The 23,635-nt window shown below is 40.7% G+C and overlaps 1 protein-coding gene across 1 annotated transcript in view; it reads right to left on the bottom strand.

The window, feature by feature from the left end:
- Nucleotides 1–1,625: 1,625 nt before the first annotated feature.
- Nucleotides 1,626–23,635, bottom strand: part of HMGXB3 (HMG-box containing 3) — a 95,096-nt gene continuing 73,086 nt past the window's right edge. The window contains exons 14-20 of the mRNA XM_089682128.1: nt 22,926–23,057; nt 18,481–18,665; nt 9,180–9,399; nt 7,535–7,668; nt 7,139–7,255; nt 6,664–6,873; nt 1,626–3,049 (exon numbers count right to left, since the gene is read on the bottom strand). Coding sequence (XP_089538254.1) covers nt 2,573–3,049; nt 6,664–6,873; nt 7,139–7,255; nt 7,535–7,668; nt 9,180–9,399; nt 18,481–18,665; nt 22,926–23,057 — 1,475 coding nt within the window. The 3' untranslated portion in view covers nt 1,626–2,572. The remainder of the gene's footprint in view (nt 3,050–6,663; nt 6,874–7,138; nt 7,256–7,534; nt 7,669–9,179; nt 9,400–18,480; nt 18,666–22,925; nt 23,058–23,635) is intronic.

Raw genomic sequence — 23,635 nt, 5'->3', positions numbered from 1 at the left:
TGCCTGACAACATCTGAGCATGCTTCTAATGAGATGCCAGATGGTGTCCTGAGGTATTTCCTCCCAGATCTGGACCAGGGTATCACTGAGCTCCTGGACAGTCTGAGGTGCAACCTGGAGGCGTCCGATGGACTGAAACACGATATCCCAGGGGTGTTCTATTGGATTTAGGTCAGATGAGTGTGCGGGCCATTCAATGGTATCAATTCCTTCATCCTCCAGGAACTGCCTGCATACTCTCGCCACATGAGACCAGGCATTGTCGTGCACCAGGAGGAACCCAGGACCCACTGCACCAGTGTAGGGTCTGCCAATAGGTCTCAGGATTTCATCCAGATACCAAATGGCAGTCAGGGTGCCATTGTCTAGCCTGTATAGGTCTGTGCGTCACTCCATGGATATGCCTCTCCAGACCATCACTGATCCACCAACAAAACAGTCATGCTGAACGATGTTACAGGCAGCATAACATTCTCCACGGCTTCTCCAGACCCTTTCACGTCTGTCACATTTGCTCAGGGTGAACCTGCTCTCATCTGTGAGAAGCACAGGGCACCAGTGGCAGACCTGCCAATTCTGGTGTTCAACGGCAAATGTCAACTGAGCTCTATGTGGTGCATGGCAGTGATCACAGGGCCCACTAGAGGATATTGGGCCCTCAGGCCACCATCATGAAGTTTGTTTCTGATTGTTTGGTCAGAGAAATTCACACTAGTGGTCAGCTGGAGGTTATTTTGTAGGGCTCTGGCAGTGCTCACCCTGTTCCTCCTTGCACAAAGGATCAGATACCAATCCTGCTGATGGGTCAAGGACCTTCTACGGCCCTGTCCAACTCTCCAAAAAGAACTGCCTGTCTCCTGGAATCTCACTCTTGAGACTGTGCTGGGAGACACAGAAAACCTTCTGTCACTGGCACGTATTGATGTGCCATCCTGGAGGAGTTGGACTGCCTGTGCAACCTCTCTAGGGTCCAGGTATCGCCTCATGCTACCAGTAGTGACACTGACCCTAGCCAAATGCAAAACTAGTGAAAAACAGTCAGAAAAGATGAGCAGGGAAAAAAATGTCAGTGGCCTCCACCTGTAAAACCATTACTGTTTTGGGGGTCGTCTCATTGTTGCCCATCTAGTGCACGTTAATTTCATTAACACCAAAAGCAGCTGAAACTGATTAACAACCCCCTCTGCTACTTAACTGACCAGATCAATATCCCAGGAGTTTAATTGACTTGATGCTATACTCTGATTAAGAAGTGTTCCTTTAGTTTGAGAGCAATGTGTGTGTGTATTATATAAAACACACATACATACACATACATATACACACACACACACACACATATATATATATACACATATACACACACACACATACATACTGTATACAGTATATCTAATGAGGGCTGAGACAACCCCACCAGCTCTCCCTACAATAAGACAGATTTTCCATATACTGAACCCAACACTCAAATCGAGATCTACTCGGTGAAATCTAGAAGGGACGAGTACAGTATGCATGCCAAATACAAAAAGAGTAACCAATACGATGTCAGATTTGATTTTATCAGCTACCTGGCTCAAAGGATGGTATATACATCTGGCATGATTCTGCTTGATTCAGTCATGGTAGGAAAAGTGATATTTAATGATGGACCTAGTGGGCCATTGCTTAGCATGAAAATTACATATGACACAACAATGCAATTAGAACAAAAACAAAAACATTTAAAAGAGACAAAATACTGAGTAAATTTGTACCTAGCAGTGCAATTTTTCAATTCTGAGATCCTCATGACGAGATCCCTCTATTATCATTTGCAAGACCATTTGTATATTCATAACTGACTTTGCAATTGTTTTTAACTTCAGCCACACATATTAAAATACAGAGACAGGAATTGCTGTACAATCTAAATGATCCTGATACAATCATGCAACAGTCTCACCATTATGTATACAACTCCTGCAGAAGATGACTGTAAGGCCGTCAATTATTTTGCTGTTCTTCTGTGCTAAATGAACAGAAAAAAATCCAAAGCAGCACATACCACTTGTCTGATGTGCAATTTCACTGGATGTGTTAAAAAAATGCTCAGTGATCTGACTGCTACTGGAGTGACTGGAGTGTCTTTGTGTACACACATAGAAAGAGGCAGATTTTAAGCAGATGCAGTACACCTTCTGACCACTAAAGGTAAACTCACTGCAGTGAGCTGAAGTAAATGTATCTCACCCTGTTTTAAATCTCGGTATAGTCCCCCTATAGGCATAGAAGGCACCATATGTCCTGGGCCATCCTAGGCAGACACATCCTAGAATCCAAAACCAATATACACAAATCTAAAATGCTGTCTGATACAGAGCACAAGAAAAAAAGTGCATTCTGCCTTCTTTCCTCACATAAAGGCAGTTTTCATTCATAACTTTGGCAACCAACTCATTAAGACATTGGTTCACATGTTCCTTAATGAACGTGCAGTGGAACAGAGGCATGCTCGTTGAGAGAGCTGATTGTCTGTTCATCAGGAAATGTTTGGAATCCCTGTAGTGCAAGATACCAATAACAGGTAGGTTCATGCAGAGCTTGTTTGCTCTAATGTAATGTCCTCCTCCAACTCATCTCCAAGCTCTGTCTTGATCTGTGCCACACCAAGCCGGTACAGAGTGTCTCTGATTACCACTTCCCCAGGCTGACAGGTCTGCACAATGTCATGTATTTGCCTGTTCACAATTTCACGACTGGTGAGAAAGTCAATCAATCTGTTATAGAGGTAATAGTGCGTGGCGTTCTCAAAGTTTATGGAGTTGTGGCGGATATTGCTTGTCTTACTGTCTCCAATAGCTGTGATGATGGCACTGTATGGCTCCAGCTCACGACAAAGAGACAAAGAATGATGACGAGAGGTGGGGTCAGAAGTTCCGTTCTGTTCTGCCACAGCATGGACAATTCTTCGGGATGCCGATTTGGTCACAGGATGCTGAATAGAAGGCTCATTGCCCATCATATCCATGTTATAATGTCTGTCAAGGAGCTCAGGACAAGAAACATACTACAAGAAAACAAATATAATTTTTAATTCTAAAAACTCTAAAAAAAAGAAAAAAAAAAAAATTTTATAAATAAAAAACAAGCCAAAAGGAAAAAAGGTTATAATGTAACATATCATCCAGTTGCACTTAAAAAAATAAAAAAAATTGAAACCTTACAGTTTGTTTTTGACAAATGTTTTCTTCTCACCACTTTTGAGAATGTCAATGTTCATTCCAAAAGTTCAAAAAAGCAATTTTGACTATTCATATCTGTGAACTTTGCCTTCATGCTATACAAACTTTAACTTAAAAAGTAGTGAATGTGACTTTCACTATAAAAACCTCTTGGAAACAAAATAATTGACTCGAATACTTAAACTCAATGAATACAAGGCTTCTTCTAATTGACTGACTTGGAGTGGCAGGCAGATGACATCAGTATCTTCACCTCAGCCAATCAGAGGAAGTCTTGTATTCATTGATAAAATATAAGGCTTCCTGTGAATGGCTGAACAGTGCTCAGCCCAAAATCGACTTTGTTCCAGCAATGGGACAGAAGTCCCCATACCGCTGTCAGAACACAGCGCTGCATACTGTATGTAGTTGGTGCTATTATAAATATGTACATTGTACTATTTAAAGTAACACAAAACCAGGAATTCGCTTTAAGCTTCAGGTTTTTCTCCCCTACTGGAGGACTGGACAATGGCAAACAAAACAAGTTTTAGGCTAGACCACGATAACCCCTCCTACTACCAGCATGCCTCAGTTTTGTCACAAGCAGTACCAACAGCAAGAACATAAGCACAAAGAGGTGGGCTCTGTGTCCCTCAATTGGCTCCAAGAAAAAGATTTTACATTGAGTACAAAAACCCTATTTACTTTCTTATCTATTAAGGGACACGGGAAGTCAACCTTTGGGACATCCAAAAGCAGCCCAATCGAGGGATAGGCAACACAGTAAACTGATGCTAACATGCCCACAAAAAAAAACAAGAAAACTGGGGGCTGCCTGTAGTTAAAAGAGCAGCTTGAATGATCTGATGTCTGAAGCCAACATGAGGCCTGAACATTCACTTTATAGAATTTAGAGAACATATGAACAAAAACACCAGGTAGCAACCTTGCAAATCTGGGACACAATAGCCTGATACAGTGAACCCCTAAGGGCTTGTTCATACCAGGTATGGTGCCTTTTGCAGATGCGCATGCATGCCATTAATTCCTAATGGCACCACCACACATACAGAATTGGACTCTGGACTGAGCTGTGCCTAGGACTAGACCCAGATACTCCAAGTAATGAGTCAGTTCTAGTGCTGATTCTTGAAGGTTTGGGATCCAGCCGAACCATTGTAATGTCAAGGATATATTGTCTTCCAGAACCTAAGCCAACTGTTCCCTCAGCAGAAGGTCATCTACATATGGGGAAAGGAAGGCCCTGTGATCACAGCAGGGCCAGTACTTTGGTGAACACCTGTGGTGCAGAGGACAGCTTGAATGGCAGGGCAGTTAACTGAAAGTGCAGGTAAAACAGATCAAATCGTAAATATTGATGGGCTTGATGTCCACAGATGCCAGGAAGTATTCCTTATTGAGGAGAGGTGATGACGGACCTAGTGGTTTCTATGCAGAAATTCTGAACTTGGATTTAAATTTCCAGTGCTTTTAGATCTGAGATGGGGCAGATGCCCCCTATAGGTTTGGGGGTCTGGAAACAGATTGGAGTAAAATCCCAGAAAATATTCTGCCACAGGAATTGAAGCAATGACACCCTGATCCCAAAGACCAGTTGGGGCTACCCGGAGGATCTGATAATCTACAGTGTCTTGAAAAAGTATTCATACCCATGAAATTTTCCACATTTTGTCATGTTACTTTACATGTCACATCCCCCTAAATATGTGCCTAACATTGTCAAAAAGGTGGAGTTAGTCTAACGTTTTCCTGTGTCCCTCAAAAAATGATAAAGAAATATATATACATACACCGATCATCTATAACCCTATGACCACCCACCTATTACTGAGTAGGTCCCCCTTTGCTTCCAAAAACAGCCCTGATCCATCAAGGCATGGACTCCACTAGACAAAGCATCGCACTGTCTCTGCCGGCTTGCTTTATTCCCATCTCTTCCCCAGGTAAGCGATGCATGTGCACCCAGCCATCCGTATGATGTAAAACAAAAAAGGTGATTCATCAGATCAGGCCAGCTTCTTCCAGTGCTCCATGGTCTAGTTCTGATGCTCACATGACCATTGTATGTGCTTTTGGCAGAGGACAGCATGGGCACCCAGACAGATCTGCAGCTAGGCAGCTCCATTCGCCACAAACTGCAATGTATTGTGTGTATTCTGACACCTTTCTATCAGAACCAGCACTGACTTTTTCATTAGTTTGAGCTACAGTAGCTCTTCTATTGAATCAGAGTACATGGGCCAGCAATGTAAATCAGTGAGCCTTGGCTGCAGATGACTCTGTTGTCAGGTTTGCTGGTTTTCCTTCCTTGGACCACTTTTTGTAAGTCCTGACCACAGCAGATCAGGAACATCCCACAAGAGCTGCAGTTTTGGAGTTTCTCTGACCCAGTCATCTAGCCATTACAATTTGAACCTTGTCAAAGCCACTAAAATTCTTGTGCTTGCCAGTTTTTCAGTTTTCAACACCTCAACTTCAGTGACAACATGTTATCCTGCTGCCCAATATACCCTTCTCACTTTCGGGTGCCATTGTCATGTGTTATTCGCTTTACCTGTCAGTGGTCATTGTGTTATGGTTGCTCAGTGTATACATATACACAAACACTAAAAGCACACAATTTATACATATCTTACTGCAAATACTACAGCCTAAATGATATATACAGTACAGTATACCTGAATATATAAACAAATACATAAAAAAGTTACTAATCTTTCTAGCAGTTGAAAAAATGATTTCACTGTGACCTTGGGACACATTGGTGAAATGTGAAATAGCGATCCCTTAGAGGAACCACAGTGCTGCAGCTTTGCTTTCGTGAGAACTAAAATTCGAGGAATGTATCGAAAGAGAAGCAAGTAAAAATGTATTTTTTTAAATCAGAGTCACTTAAAATTTTGAAAATGATTTCTTAAATTACATAAACACGTTAACACATATATGGGGTTTTAGTAACTGAGTTTACATCTATTTTTAGAGGTCAATACTTTTCTGTTAGTTCTGGGCAGAGTGGAGAGGGATTAGAACACCTGTCAAGTTTTTATGGTGGCCTGTGCCCTGGTTAGGCACATTCACCCTCTATCTGTCATGTTTACTGTTATCACCAGAAGTGAAAGAAATACTGTATCTCAAAACTGTCAAACAGTAATAGACAGAAAATCTTTTAATGGGAACACCAGTTCTAGTGACCCTCATGGCAACTAAAGATTCCCCCGCTTTGTAGTGATGACTTCTCGCTTCCTATGGGACTGGAAGTGAAGGGAAATATTCAAAAAGAACACAAAAATGAAAAATAAAAAAACCACAAACAAAAACCAAATAAAAACATTTTGCCTTTAATTCTATCTTGAGCATGGTTTTCAAAAGATGAAAAATGGCACTTTAAAAATTTCTCTAATCGTCTTGTTGGTTCTTCAGTTATAATCACACCCACCTTTGGAGATTCTGATGGATCAGAGAAGCATCCTTGATTTTTTCCCCACATCTGCTTCGCCAGGTTTCGGTAGCAGAGATCGGCACAAAGAGCTGCTTGCGTAGCCATGTCCACTATGTACACAGGGGGCCAATGACGTGAAGAGGCCAAAAGGTCAACATGATCCCGAGGACTTTCCCCACGTACAATGTACTTTGAGCCGCACACCACCTACAGTGACACATGACAGTATGTGGTCAAGAAGCTGAACACAGAAACTTTGCATTGTACCTTTCAAGATGCCATTCTGAACCAAGGCTTCAAAGAAAGCAACATATTAATTCACCAGGCACTAATGACACAGCTCAGGTGTGAAGGTCCTAAGAAAAATGATCACAGATGAGATCTTACAAACTTAAAAGAAACGTTCCTTTTCAGTGTTAAGAAAACAATTCATGAGCACATTGCAAACATTTAGGATTTTCAATGTAATTACCTGATGTGGGCAAATTTTGTAAACCTTCCCTCCAGTTAAATGACATAGAGGCTGCTTGATCTGTGTCCCATTCTGTACAAACTCTGAAAGGGCCAGGATGGAGTAACACATGCTGTCCTATATGCAGAAAGAAATACATAAAGACCCAAATTAGAAAGCAATATATATCACATAGCTGCTACTTCATCAACAGCATCCAGATGTGGGAGAACATGGGAGACAAAGGGAACAATGCATATTTTTGCAAGGGAGTGGGATTTAATGAAAAATAAACTTCAGCACATTTGATTTGTTCACAATGGCAGCCAGTAGCCCTTATTGGAACGAGGTGTCAAAAGACACTTTACTCAAGTCTTCTTATGGTCCAAGTCAGAAATGACAAGAGACAGGATCTACCTTTGTGTCTGTAACATTCCAAGTAATGCCACAAAGTGTCAGTATCCTCCGCAGCTGTTCAGTGCTAAGTGTGTTTAGGTCATCCAGCTTAAGGGTGCCGTCATGGAGGAGTCTGGCCAAAGCACTGCCGTTACCTGCAACACCACACGAAATGTTACAGATTATACTGAACCAAAACACAATTGACATTTTGTACCTCTTAATTCATATTATGCATTATCACTATTATTCTTAAAAATTTTCATAACACCAATATGCTGTACAGCTGCAGAAAGTAAAACATACAGAACAAAGCAAGCAACATCAAATGTTAAGAATGAGAACGCTGAGCAAAAAGCTTCCAATCTAAAATGGAATGGGAAAGACAGAAGTGGTACATGCAATTAGTGATGGTCACATTGCAGACCACAGTGTAAGGATGGGAGGAGTTGGAACAAGGCAAATGGTCAGAGAAATTTTTTAGCCTTTCTAAAAATATTGATTTTGATGGTGTGTTTAAAAAAACATACATTATTTACATTGTGTTGGATTGCTGGATCAACTGCCATCACTGCACACATTATTTTGATAATTTTTGCAGTATATAATTGCATGTATCGTCACTCGGAAAATGCTGCTACTTTATCAGACTGGTCTTAACTTTAAATTTCAGTGAGTTGTCCATTGAGGAGAGCAGAAAGAGCCTCTTGTGACTGATAAAATAATACGTCAAGAGATAGAGAAAGAGAAGATAAGGGATATGTCCCTTGAGACTGAAACCTAGTAACTCCATTTGTTAAGACAGTTGGGCACATCGACTTCCTTAGAAAGCAGGGAAGAAAGGTACATAGGCCACAGCTTTACCCTAATCTTACTTCACCCCAAGCACCTATGGCCCTAGCTTTTGGGAAAAGTCTAATCTCCAGGAAGCCATCATGTGTTAATTGCCCCTTTACATCAATTATGTTTATTGTGTCTATAAAAGTAAAGTGGAAACCGTGCCTTATCATAAGATACTACACTCGAAGCAGGTGTGACATCATCTTGGTTCCTGTACTGCATAGAAGCCTCAAATTCTCTGAAAGTTTCACAAATCACCATCTCTACTGGGCTAGGCACCTGACAGCTTCCAATTTACCCTCCAAAGATTTTTAACCTTCTTACTTGGACTCTGCCAAACTCTCTGGGGCCGGGGAAGGATAGGATGTGTCAAACACCACCCCACACATTTCTAGTTGGAATACACTGGTCCAGGATGGGGAGGTGGGCAGACTATACAAAGATCCCTGTGGTGAACAAAAGGCTTCTGCACACTTAAGGAAACATGAAGTATATGTCACACAGATGGGAAAATATTATAAATCACTGCCACTATTTTACAGACGTGACAGTATAAGTAGTAAAGTCACCCGCAACCCACCCTTTCCTCTAGGAGGGGGGGGTTTTAAGAAATCTGGTACCCTGAGAAATTGCCTATTTTCCCCCTAACATTTATCCTGGTCAACAATAAACAAAGGTTTCAACTTGATTCATGGAGAGAATAATTTCTAGTTACGCTGAATATTGCAAAAAACACAAAAACAAAAAAAAAAAAAAATACACCACAACCCCTCTGACATACAGTACAGATTTGCTTCTTAGCAGAAATGAATTTGCATATGCTCACCTGCAACCTTCTGTATTTCCAGGTTCTTGTAGCTTTCACTGTTCACTACTACAGGGCCACGCATGAGAGGTGGGAAAAATGGAGAAATGATGGAAGCATCAAACTTGGTGATGGGGATGCTGGAGGGGAAGGCAGCTTGTTCCAACACTTCTGTTTCCAGTGTGGACCAGAAATCCTCCATGCTAACCTCATTGGTGGTGAGAAATTCAGGCCAAGTAAACTGTTAACAAATTAAAACATTAAATTTCCTATGGTAATCACCAAAATTGGGTGTATTCTAAGAGATAGAGGAATCACAAAACTACACTCGCACATTATCTTATCATTGTCTTATTTAGTTATACAGTAATGCAGGCCATAGAAGGGTCATTTATCAGCCGATTTTTCGTATTCACGCTGTTAGTGGGGCAATGCCGGTCGTTTTCCGTGGATCTTCTCGTTTCTTTTTATCGGTCATGCTGGAAAATCCATGAAAAAACAGCCGTTTTTCATAGACATTGGTGACAGCATCAGCAAAGACCGATTTTTCATTTATCGGCCGACAATTCGGCCCATAAATGGCCCGTCTATGGCCAGCCTAAGGCAGGAGTTAGGCCTTGTCAGGTTCAACAGAAACAGTGTACAACTGCCTGTCCGACAGAAGCCGTTCTCACAACTGGCCACTGTCAAAAGCCAGCATCCGATCAGCGCTTCTAGTGGGTAGCTGGCTGAACACTTAAGTCCCATTGACCACAAAAAAAAAAAAACACCTCATTTTAACAAAGCTGGCCCACTCCACATAAATTGTTTCAACAATTTTCTCAGACATCTGCATCAATAGAACCTCTTTTTCTAAACAAAGTAATATTAGTATTTAAAAAACACCTTTCGATGGTGCTTACAGTCATGGCCAAAAATACTGGCACCCCTGCATTTCTGTCAGATAATGCACCACTTTGCCTAGAAAATTGTTGCAATTACAAATGTTTAGGCATTCTCATGTATTTCTTTTGTTTGTATTGGTATAACATAAAAAAAGTGGAGAAACAAAAATCCAAATCTGACACATTTCACGCAAAACCTAAAAAATGGATGGACAAAATTATTGGCACCCTCAATTTAATATTTGGTAGCACACTCTTTAGAAAAAATAACTGAAATCAATCACTTCCTGTAACCATCAATGAGTTTTACACACCTCTTTACTCGAAATTTGGTCCACTCTTCTTTTGCCAACCAATCCAAGTCTCGGAAATTGGAAGGGTTCCTTTTCCCAACTGCTATTTTGAGATCTCTCCACGGGTGCTTTATGGGACTGAGATCTGAATTTATTGCTGGTCAGTTCAGTACTCTCCAGCACTTTGTATTAAACCATTTCTGGCTGCTTTTTGATGTGTGCTTTGGGTCATTGCCCTGTTGTAAGACCCATAACCTCTGATGGAAACCCAGCCTTCTGACACTAGGCCCTACATTGCATCTCAGAATTCTTTGGTAGTCTTCAGATTTCATAACGCTATGCACACGGTCAAGACATCCAGTTCCCAAAGCAGCAAAGCAACCCCAAAACATCAATGAACCTCCACCACTGACTGTAGGGACTGCATTGTTTTCTTTAACCACTTCCCAACTACCCTATAGCTGAAATTCTGCTACAGGGTGGCCCGGGTGCACAAAATCACGTATATATACGTGATTCGTGCGTGCTTCCACGGTTTTCGCGGGCCGCTAAGGTATCATTTATCCAATTTAGGCCAGTGATAGTCGACCTAAGTCGGATGATCGATCCCTGTCCTATCAGGGATCCTCCTGTACCTGTGTTTACACTTACACAGGTACAGGAAGTGATGAAATCTTCTCTCTCTGGGCACATTCCATCCCAGAGAGAGAAGAAAAAAGACACAGTGAGTAAAACAGCACACTTTCACAGTTAGAACATTTTAGGACACATTTAACCCCTTGATCGCCCCCCCCCCCCCCCCCCTCGTTAACCCCTTCACTGCCCTGTCAACAGTGTCAGTAGTACAGTGTTTCTGCTGATCACTGTAATAGTGTCACCAGCGACTTCAGATAGCATTAGCATCAGTTAGCGCCCCTCCCAGATAGCGTCAGACTGCTTGTCAGTACACCAGTAATCAATATCTTTGATCAGATCAGCACTATACCAGTGTTCACATTAGTATAGTGTCCCCAAAAAAGCAGCGTTAGCGGGATCAGCCCTGGAACCTGCCAGCACCTGCGTTTAGCCCCTGCGCTTACCCCCCCAGCAAGTGTAGCGACAGTAGGTCACTGTCACTTGATACTTTGCACACAAAACCCACAGTGTTCGCAGAATTAGGACTGATCTGTTAGCACTTGCTGGTAACTTTTTTTGGAGTGGTTAAAGCAGTTCCTGACAGCCAGGTGCTCTTTTTCCCATGAGTTGCATTAAGTACCTATAAATTTAGTGGCCAAAATGTCAATGGAAAGGTAGTGAAGAGGCCTACAGGATTCTGAGCATGTCAGGTGAGAGAAAAGGAGAAGACCCACTGACACAATCAGCCTCGGAATACAAACCTGTAACAGCAGCACCCTGACAAATAGCTCAGACGATGGAAAAGAGGTCCTTGCTAAGGTCAAGCGTACTTGACCCCGTTCCCAGGTTGCTGAGATGTTACAATCGCATGAGGACTCTCATATGCAGCAGAGTGCCAGTACTAGTGCCGTTTTACCTTTTGGTGAACTGGTGAGCACCAGCGGCCTAGTACATTCTGGTCTTTCACATACCAAAACTGCAGTATCACTTGGTGATGTGGGGATTCCCATAAGTGCAGTACAAGCTGGTGCAGTGGCGAGCACAAGTAGTGTCCCACAGCCACCAAGAATTCACACACAGGTCTGTAGAGCCCATAGTATCCTTCTGGATGTGCTTGCAAATCCCGATTGGCAGCCCACAAATTCTGCAGCACCCGTACTTCCCCCATTCACTGTCCAACCTGGAATTCAGGTGGAAACAGCACATTTAACTACTCCCCTTGATTTTTTTGGAGCTGTTTTTCACGGAAGATTTGCATGCATTGATTGTGGATCAAAGCAATTTATATGCACAACAGTTTATCGCTGCCAAGCCAAATTCAAACCTTGCCAGACCATTCGCGAGGAAACCCATTACGGTTTCCAAATTTACTTTTTTTTGGGCCTAACCCTCAACATGGGCATTTCTAAAAAAGATAAATTGCGGTTGTATTGGTCCACAGACCCAATTCATCATATGCTCGTGTTCTCTGCTGCCATGGCCAGACATAGAGTATATTGCGTTTTATGCATTTCAATGACAATATACTCTGTCGTGAATTTGACCAGCTCCAGAAAATTCGTCCCCTCGTAAATCACCTTAACCAAAAATTTGCAGATGTCTATACTTCCCAGCAAAACATCTGCGCTGATGAGTCCCTCATTCATTTTTCTGGCCACCTTGCATTCAAACAATTTCTCCCCAGCAAGCATGTCAGATATGGGGTCAAGATGTATAAGACCTGTGAGAGGGCAACAGGCTATACCTATAAGATTTGGATTTACAAGGGAAAAGATAGTCACGAGGAGCCCCCCGTATGCCCAGACTACATGGGGAGCAGTGGCAAGATAGTTTGGGACTTGGTGTCATCCTTTTTCCATAAGGGGTACCACTTATACGTGGACAATTTTTATTCACTATTTAGACATTTGTACAATCTTGGAATTGGCGCATGTAGCATAGTGCAACCTAATTGCCGGGGCTTCCACCAATGGCTTGTAAATACCTGTCTTAGAAAGGGGGAAAAAGCCTGCTTGAGAAATGAGGAATTGCCCGCAGTGAAGTGGAAGGACAAACAGTATATTTTCTTCCTGTCTTCCATTCACGCAGACATGACCATCCAACTTGCCATGGCAGCTGGTGTTGAGAAGCCCCTCTGTGTCCACAACTATAACCTGAACATGGGAGAGGTAGACTTCAACGACCAGATGATTAAGCCATACTTAGTTTCCCGAAAAGCCAGACGCTGGTACAGAAAAGTGTCTGTTTGTTTATTTCAATTGGCTCTATATAATGCTTTTGTGTTTTACAAAGCAACTGGACAAAGTGGATCTTTCTAAAATTCCAGGAAGAGATCATGATGGCCCTTTTGTATCCAGAAGGTGCTGTGGCCCAAACCTCCAACACAGATGCAGTTAGCCAGCTGCATAAGAGGCATTTTCCCAATGCCATTCCTGGTAAAAAGATGTGTTTGTAGCAGACATGGAATTAGGCGTGACACCCGCTTTTTTGTCCCTCCTGTCCTGGCCAACCTGGTCTCTGCCTCAAGGACTGCTTCTGTCGCTACCACACACTAGTGGAGTAATAGTATAGGGTACAACACGGCACAGTTCAGGGCACATATTTGTACAGGGTACAAACTAGTTGTAGTTTATTTTGTTGTTGTCGTTGTTACAGTTCTACTGTTATGATTTTACGGTTTTAATGAGTTACGGTTTTATTGTTAACCATTGCAGTTTTCTTTGCAGGAATACCATTCAGCTGCAGCACCGACTTCATCATCATGGTATCATTTTTTTTCAGTCGGCGATCAGCTTTCATGTAAAAGCAATCCTAGCGGCTAATTAGCAGCAGGATTGCTTTTACAAGCAGTGGGAGAAAGTGCCCCCCTCCCCCAAAATCCAATAAGCATCTTCAGGCTTTTAAAGGGCTTATTTCCTCACTACACTTCCTGACTACCTATCACAGTCTCGGAGGCCCTGAAATGCCAGGATAGAACCAAACCCCCCAAATGACCCCTATTTGGAAAGTAGGCACTCCAAGGAATTTGATAAGAAGTATTTTGCAGATCTTGTTTGCTGCTACAAGTTTTTGGAATAGAAAGAAAACAAAAACATTTTTTTCTTTTCTTATATTTCAAAACCTTGTGAGAAAAAATGAGATCTGCAAAATACCATGCCTCTTTTTAAATTCCTTAGGGTGTCTATTTTCCAAAAAGAGGACACTTGGGGTGGGGTTGGTGCTATCCTTGCATTTCAGGGCCTCTGAAACTGTGATAGGTAGTGAGGAAGTGAAATGTGATCGGTAGTAAGGAAGTTGTGCACCTTCAGGCTTTCAAAGTGGTCATTGGAATTCAGGCTCCTGTATGTGGCTAAGCTCCCAAAAAGTCTCACACATGGGTATCCCCATACTCGGTAGAAGTAGCAGAATGTATTTTGAGGTGTAATTCTACATATACCCATGGCTTGTGTGACCAATATATCATTTAAGTGACAACTTTGTGTAAAAAAAAAAAAAAAAAAAAAAAGTTGTCATTTTTCAAAAACTTGCGGAACAAAAATAAATCTTCCATGGACTCAACATGCCTCTCAGCAGATAGCTTAGAGTGTCTACTTTCCGAAAAGCGGTCATTTGGAGGTGTTTGTACTGTCCTGGTATTTTAGCACCTCAAGAAATGTGATAGGCAGTCAGAAAGTAAAAGCTGTGTAAATTCCATTATCTATACCATAGATTGTAGACACTATAACTTTCACACAAAGCAATCAATATACACTTATTGGGGTTTTTTTTACCAAAAAACTTGTAGCAGAATACATTTTGGCCTAAATTTATGATGAAACCTGAGTTGTTTTGAATAATTTTTTTATAACAGAAATTAGAAAATATAGGTTTTTTTCAAAATTTTCGGTCTTTTTTTATTTATAGCGAAAAAAATAAAAAACGCACAGGTAATCAAATACCACCGAAAGTAAGCTCTAATTTGTGTGAAAAACGTGCATAAATTCATTTATGTACCATATTGCATGACCACGCAAATGTTAAACTAGTGCAGCGCTGTATAGCAAAAAAAATGGCGTAAATTGCAGTATCTATACCATAGTTTGTAGATGCTATAACTTTCACACAAAGCAACCAATATACACTTGTTGGGATTTTTTTTTTTACCAAAGACATGTAGCAGAATACATTTTGGCCTAAATTTATGGCTAACTGAGTTTACTATATATTTTTTATAGCCAAAAGTAAAAAAATATAGTTTTTCTTCAAAAATTTCGGTGATCAAATATCACCGAAAGAAAGCGATTTGTGTGAAAAAAAAGGACATAAATTTTGTTTGGGTACAGTATTGCATGACCCTGCACTTACCAATTGCAATAGTGCAGCGCCAAATAGCAAAAAAAAAAAAGGCCTGGTCAGGAAGGGGGGGGTAAATCCTCAGGAGAGCAAGTGGTTAAAGGCCTCACTGCTTTTTCTGAAAACAGTAGAATGATGGGCTTTGCCATGGGCATGTCCACAGCACATTCTCCCAAAAGGATTTTGGCTTCAACAGGTAAGTTTTGGTAAACTCAAATCTGGCTTTTTTTATGTTTCTGTGTCAGCAGTGGTGTCCTCCTGGGTCTCTTACCATAATGTCCCTTTTCATTCAGATGGCGATGTATAGTGCGAGCTGACACAGTTGCACCCTGTGCCTGAAGGTCAGCTTGAATTCGTTTGGAAGATGATTGAGGTTTATCCACCATTCCAATAATCCTTTGTTGCAATCATTGATCAATTTTTCTCCTTCGTGCAGCCCAGGGAGATTAGCTACAGTGCCATGAGCTGTAATCTTCTTGAAAATACTGTGAACAAATTGTCCCTGCATTTTCACAATTCTTTGCTCTCAAATCCTAAGACAATTCTTTGCTTTTTCTTCTCCATGCTCCATGTGGCACACAGAGACACACAATAGAGAGGTTGAGTGTGATTTCTATATTGTCAGCACCTGTTAACTGATACAGGTGAATTTATCCGCTTCCAGATATACTGCTACCCGGCGGCACCTGTGTGCAAAATCACGTATATATACGTGATTTTGCATTTCCGGGTAGGGGGCACACGCAGCAGCGGATGTCAATCACCGGGTCCCAGCCAGTGATTACCCACCGGTGCCCGGTGATTACCGACAATCACCGATTGGGAGGAAGACTGTTTTGTTTACCAACAGTCTTCCTCCCTGTCAGCACGAGCACACTGCTCGGGATGGCTGTGCACAGCCATCCCGATCAGTGTGCTTACAGTAAAGCACCCGCCCCCTAGTAAAACACTCCCAGCACATAGTTGACCTTTGATTGCCCTCACATTAACCCCTTCCTGCCCAGTGCCATTAGTACAGTGTCAGTGCTTTTTATTGGCACTGATCACTGTGTTAGTGTCACTGGGGTGTCAGTGACACCAAGTCAGTTCCCTCCCAGTGTCAGAATGTCCACCGCAGTCCTGCTAAAAGTCGCTGATTGCCGCCATTACTAGTAGAAAAAAAAAAATCCCAGTATCTATACCGCCATTTGTAAACGCTATAGCTTTCACATAAACCAATTAATTTACACGTATTGGGATTTTTTTTTTTTTTTTAGCAAAGACATGTTGCAGAATACATTTTATTATCCAGAGAATGGATGTTTGATACTCTCTTCTCTGACCCTCCCCGTCTTCCCAGAACAGAGGCTCGGGACAAGCTGCAAATTGCTCAGTTTGGTGTGTATTGCTAGAGTTTTCTTTTTCTTGGGAGAGTACATGTGATTAGCACAGGGCCAATCAGCACTCTCCATACAGAGGTCAGTGGTGCTGCATCCTGCTACAGGAGAATGAAAACTCCTCCTACAAGCTGTAACCAGTGCTCTGCTGGACACTGGATAGAAAAGGTATTTAGCAGTTTATATTTACTAAAATAGTTGCACTTCCATGTTCTGTGTACTGTGGGAGACCAGATATAGTGACTGCAGGGTCCTGGGTTTAGTAACACTTTATTTACAAATTACAGGAGCATCACAAACTTGGAATGCAATTATTTCTTACAATTTTGAGAAGGTGCCCATAATTTTGTCCAGTCCATTTTTGGGGTTTTGCGTGGAATGTGTCAGAATTGGCTTTTTGCTTCTCCACTTTTTTGTGTCAGACCAATACAAACAAAAGAAATAAACATGAGAATGCCTACATTTGTAATTGCAACAATTCTCTGGGTGAAGTGGTGCATTGTCTGACAGGAATGCAGGGGAGCCAATATTTTTGGCCATGACATGATAGCATGTTTTTGCACATGATGATATAATTTGTATATTGATTGTATTTCAACACTTGGCACTTTTGAGATTGTTCACTGTGATTTTTTATACATTTTTTAATACACAATGTACTTAAGTAAGCACTTGGTCACTTTTATATAAGTTGTGTGTGCACATGTATAACCAGTTTTAGCCACTTGGGGGCAGACTGGTTGTTTTTCATTTGGTTTACACATTTAATATTGTATTTAAGCACTAGTCACTTTGTTTTTTCTGTTATATATATTTGCATAAAATTATTTATTTTTGTGTATAGTACCCTCATAGCAGAGCGCTTCATCCAGTATTTAATATATTTTTTCTTTGTCCCACGGTATAGGGTATAGATGATATCAGCTAGCTATATTTAGGCATTCTGTGGAGCGCAAGAGGATATTCATATTGTCTATTTTTATACCTCACATTATCAGCTGACATGGCAACATAGCAGCCCTTCATGTCTGTATGAAAATGTTGGTTATGGTTACACTCTTGCCCTGTTTATATGAAAGTTCAATAGCTGACATCAAATGTGGTTAATAATATATAACTATTCTAGACTAATTACAAATATTGCATAAGATCACACACTGTTGACGTCAACCATGCTAGCAAACTTGATCAACTGGCTTCAGCTTTGTCTCCATTGGGTACAACCCTCTCTTAGGTTTGCATACATTTCAGGGTTAAAGCTTCTTGGGTCTGAAAACATATTTAGAGGTTATGCCCTTTTTGCAAAAATAACACTTGGTTTTACATTTCAAATCTATAATAAATAATATGCATGAAAAGATAATGTAAACTGAATTCTTGTAATGTAAACTTATCTTCTCAGTTGTCAATTACAGCTGTGAAAGCTGGACACAATGAAAATTGGACAGAAAGAAGATAGACTTTATGCCTGCTGTGGGCAGCCCATAGAACTAATATTTCAATTTTGAAAAAGATCAAAAACAGGCTATGACACTAGAAGCCCAAATGATGAAGATACAACTGTCCTATTTTGATCACACTGTCATAAGAAAGAGATCACTGGAGAAGGAAATAATATTTGAGAAGATTGAAGGCACCAGGTTAAGAGGGAGACCAGCTACTAGATGGTTGGACACATTGACTACAAGCTGTGGGGATGACTCTGGAAGATCTCACAAGACTAGCGCATAATGGACTTCTTTTTAGAACTCGCATTCATCAAATCGCTAGGACTCAAATTCAGCATATAATAAAAAAGCCACTTGATGCCACTGCAATTTACCTCAATGTTGGTCAGTGTTAAGGTGTTTTCCACATTCCTTTGTGCTATCTCCACTTTTGGGGCTACCCCGCACACTCCACAGATCATATCGTTATAGTCTCGGATAGTGAGACATTCAAATGCCCAGTATCCACAGCTCAGAAAATCCTGGACTGCCAGCAGCTCCTCCGGGCTCAGCAACTTCTCTGACAGAAGAAAGGCACAACACAAGTTTAAGGAGGACAATTATAAAAGCACAAAGAGAACCAATACCAAGAGAATACAGAGGCTACCATTGCTGACCCCCTACTGAGAATGCCAGCTGCCTAGATATACTAAGATTCTGTAGAGAGTCACAGTTCTAAAATAAAAATGTAGCTAGTGAAGTCATAGGCAAGTCAAAATGCATTATCTGCATATTTGTTTCAGGTCAGTGACAGGAAACTAGTATTTTCAAAAGAAGAGCTTGGCAGTGGCAGTCCCCTCATTTTGCCAGGACAGGTTTCTTTTAAGACAAAATGGAAAAAAATGGACACTAAGAAAAAAATTACACTAGAGATGTGGTCTGTGTGGGCAAAGTATGCACATTTCTACTGCAAGACAATTCAGCCTAAGTGTACAATAATGCTGCTACATAATCATGCGTTTTTTTGTGGTGGGTTTTTGTACATGTTTTTGAATAGTTTTCATATTTTTTTTGTAGGAGGAGGAGACTGGATTTTATACACAAAACTGCCAAAAACACACTAAAAATGCATGTACATGCATTTTACCTGTTCTTTCCATGTGCTCCCATTGAAGTCTATGGGGACAAAAATGCATTACACTGCACCAAAAGAAGCATCTGCACTTTTTTTTCAAAACTGACACCATTACATGTTGCATAAATGTGAAAGGGCACCATAGAGAGTAATGTGATTTCCACTGTCATGCATGGCAGTGCGACGGCAGACGTAGGAGAAATCACACTAGTATGAATGGAGCCTAAATTTCAACACGTTTTTACAGGGATCACTGATCTCTAGCCACTTGTGGACCACTCACAGCACTTTTACTGCGGGCAGCTGGCCGGCATGTACAGGCAAAGAGACGTTCCAGTATGTCATTTTTTTTCTGCACTGACACAGGGGGGCGCTGTGCGCCTGCCAGCCCTATGACCACTGTGTACACAGCAGAATGTGGATCCTGGTACTTGGGATCCGGTGATCACTATGAAATTGCGATCACTATGAAATCGCGTGATCACAATGTCAACAAAGCTGTTATAAATGAGTTTCAATCATAACAACTCTGCTTCTGGTACTAGTGAGCTGTGATTGGCCCATAGCCATCACATGGTACCTAGGTCAATCCCAGAACCCTGTACCATGTGATTAGCTGTAGCCAATCACAGGTCACTAGTATTTAGATTCGTCATGAACTTAACCAAGTCACGACAGTTTAAAGCATTGCTGGTACAATGATCTTGATTGTACCAGCAATCAAAGTGGAAAAAAAAAATCCCTGATCACCCCCCAGAGTAGTACAATTTTACCATGATAACACTGAACTACTCTGGTGAAAGTATTTTCAATAAAAATAGTAAAAAAAAATAAAACATAATGTTAAAATGTATGTGTGTGTGTGTGTATATATATATATATATATATATATATATATATATTTTTTTTTTTTTACATTATGACATCATCAGTCATTGCCTCTGATCGCCACCACACCAGTCATATCGTGACACTGTACTGCACTGGTGATAGTATATATATATATATATATATATATATATATATAAAAAATGGTGAAAAAAATAAGAAATTTCTTCATTTTCCAAAAATCTGTGACAAAAAATTTCAACTTCAAAAATCTTGCCATGCCTCTTACTAAATACCTCAGACAGTCTACTTTCCAAATAGGGGTAATTTGGGGTATATTTGTACTGTCCTGACATTTTAGGGCCTCAAGAAATGAGATTGGCCATAAGTTCATCAGGACTGATTACATTTTCCAATATATATACACACCATAGTTTGTGGGCACTTTAACCGCTTCCTGTTAAAGTGCTACAGGGCAGCATGGGTGCGTAATCACGGGATCCCAGCCAGTGATTACTCGCCGGCACCTGGTGATTGAGGAGCATTGCCAACGGAAGGAGAGAACTGTAAGTAAACAATACAGTTCTCTCCCCTGTCAGCTCCAGTACACTGTTTTGCATGGCTCTGCGTAGCACACAGTTAACCCTTTGACCGCCCCACATGTTAACCCCTTCCTGCCCAGTGCCATTTGTACAGTATCAGTGCTTTTATTAGCACTGATCACTGTATTGGTGTCATAGGGAAGTCAGTTCACCCCAGTGTCAAAATGCCCGCCGCAGTCCCGCTATAAGTCACTGATCGTCGCCATTACTAGTAAAAATTAAACAAAAAAATCCCAGTATATATACACACCTCCATTTGAAAGATTTAACTTTCACATAAACCAATTACTTTACACGTATTGGGATTTTTTTTTTTAACAAAGACATGTAGCAGAATACATTTGGCCTTAATTTATGACGAAATTTGTTTAAAATTTTTTTTACTGGACATGTTTAATAGCAAAGTCAAAAAAATTGTTTTTTTTCTCAAAATTTTCATTTTATTTTTTTATGGCCCAAAAATTAAAAATGTACAGTCGATCAAATACCACCGACAGAAAGCTCTATTCGTGGGGAAAAAGGATGTAAATTTCATTTGGGTGTAGCGGTGCATGACCATGCAATTGTCAGTTAAAGTAACGCAGTGCCATAATACAAGAAATGGCCTGGTCAGGAAGGGGGTAAATCCTCTGGAGGGCAAGTTGTTAACATTCCTACAGACTAAATAATGTTAACTTTTGGGATTTTTTTTTTTTTTTTAACCAAAGACATGTAGCAGAATACATTTTGTTATTGGATGTTTTATAACAGAAAGTATTATTTTTTTTCAAAATGTTCAATCTTTTTTCTTTTATAGAATAAAAAAAAAACCCAGTGGTGACCAAATACCACCAAAGGAAAGCTCTATGTATGTGAAAAAATGATATAAATTTAAATTCTATTCAGTGCTGCATGACTGCGCAATTGTCAGTTACAGTGATGCAGTGCCGAAAAGCAAAAACTGGCCTGGTCATGAAGGGGTAAAATCTTGCCACGCTCAAGTGGCTAGAAACCATATATGCTTACAGCATTCGTCTTCATTGCACATACATTCTATTTTCTCCATTTGAGTGCAAGGGGAAAAACTGCCAAATTACAAGTGACTGCAACACTACAGAGAAATGGATTTTACAAGAGAAAGACCTCCACATACAGTACATAACTGCATATTTTGCAGACACAAGGTTATCGCCTATCGATTATGTGCATGCACAGGGTATCTAACAAAACAATGATAAGGCTCTACCTTTCATTTAATGTGATTGCAAAGTAAACTGATTTCAATCTCTCTTGTACTGCAACCCAAACTGCAAGGGGATTCATTTAGTTCACGGAGATCCTCGCAGCACACTACAGTTAACCTACAAGTATAGTAGTTGATCTCTTAGAAGAACTGTGTCTCTGCTCCCCTATAGGACCCTAAGGGGGTTCAACATCATCATCATCTCACTTTGACCATAGAGTTATGTAGAAGCTGGGAATTTTGGTAAGGGTATCGGAGTTCTGAAATCTCCAAATTATGCAAGCCTATGGCCTTGTTCAAATAGATGATATATTCTACCACCATTCTGAAAAGCGATCCATGGATCACTTTTCAGGGAGCAGTACAGCAGTGACTGCCAGACATTCAGGCAGCAGTACTATTGCCATGTGAATAGCTGTGAATAGCTGTTTTTTTTCAACCAAAGGAAGATTCTCTATTGAAATACTGTGCAACAACTGCAAGCCAACTTGCACAGGTCACATTTGGTGGTGGTAATGCCTGCCCATTGGGACATGCTGCAATATGTACTGACCTCTCCAATGCTGCCAATGCACAGTATAGTTGGACGTGGATTACCTGCCTGACTTTAGCATGCACCCTACCTTCCCTGGATGCATGTGTTAACAAGGACATGTAAATCAACCAGTAACCAGGCAAAAACCGAAAAGTCCATATTAAGGGAGAAGTATGACCAAAGCTCTTTTGGCCATACTTCTCCTATAGATCGCAGGAGTGCAATTTGTTCACGTCATTGGAAAGACAGGGCCTTAGCCAGCCGCTCCTGCCCAGTGAGCACTAGAGGGACAAGACAAAGAGCCATTGACTTACAGTACTGACTCTCTGCTCATTGAAGACAGAAATGAGTGATCAGCGGTCTTTGATTCTCAGTCTTAGAAGCAGCAGGGAACAAATGCTGCATCCACCCTAGGTAAGCATATTTTTTTTCTAGTTAACCCCATACTTCTCTTAAGTCAATCTGGCCTTTAAAGAAAGGTGCAAGTGAATGCAGTGTTGTCATGCACAAATTCTTACCTGTCTGTCCCTGCACTGATTCCACAATGTTGCTTATAGAGACTTTGGGGTCTTCTCCCACCTTAATTTGGTTGCGAATAGAGAAAAGGAGATCTAAGCTCACAAGCAGTTTGTTCCCCACATTGAAAAGTCCTTATGAGTATAAAAAATATATTAAAACACACTAAAAACCAAATCCATTCTTTTGTATGTATGATTTATTTATTTTTTTTTTTAACTACTTGCCTACCTGTATAATTCTGATTTCTCATATATATGTAAAAATAAGCATTTTTCCCTAGAAAATTACTTAAAACCCCCAAGCATTATATATTTGATTAAAGCAAAGTCCATAGAGAATAAAATGGTGGGTGTTGCAGTTTTTCAACTACAATTTTTCAGATAAAATACATTGTAATGAATTTTAGCTAACACAAGCACAATAGAACACTAATTGTTTTGTAAAATATTAAAAAAAATATTATGCCAAGTAAATGGATACCTAGCATGCCATGCTTTAAGAATGCATACGTCTGTGGAATGGCACCAACCACAATACCTAAAAATCTCCATAGGCAGCGCTTTAAAAGCCTTTACAGGTTACCAGTTTAGAGTTACACAGGAGGCCTGTTGCTAGAAATATTGCTCCCGCTATGATGTTCCTGATGGGACTTATGTATGTGCTCACATCTGCGTGTGAACACGAGGGGATAGGGGAACTTTTTTTGGTG

This window comes from Staurois parvus, unplaced genomic scaffold (assembly GCF_062004578.1).
Source record: "Staurois parvus isolate SC_StPar_1 unplaced genomic scaffold, SC_StPar_1.0 ptg000286l, whole genome shotgun sequence".
Lineage (NCBI taxonomy): Eukaryota > Metazoa > Chordata > Amphibia > Anura > Ranidae > Staurois > Staurois parvus.
Note: the sequence above shows the minus strand (reverse complement) of the source record. Positions and strands in the feature narration are given on the sequence as shown.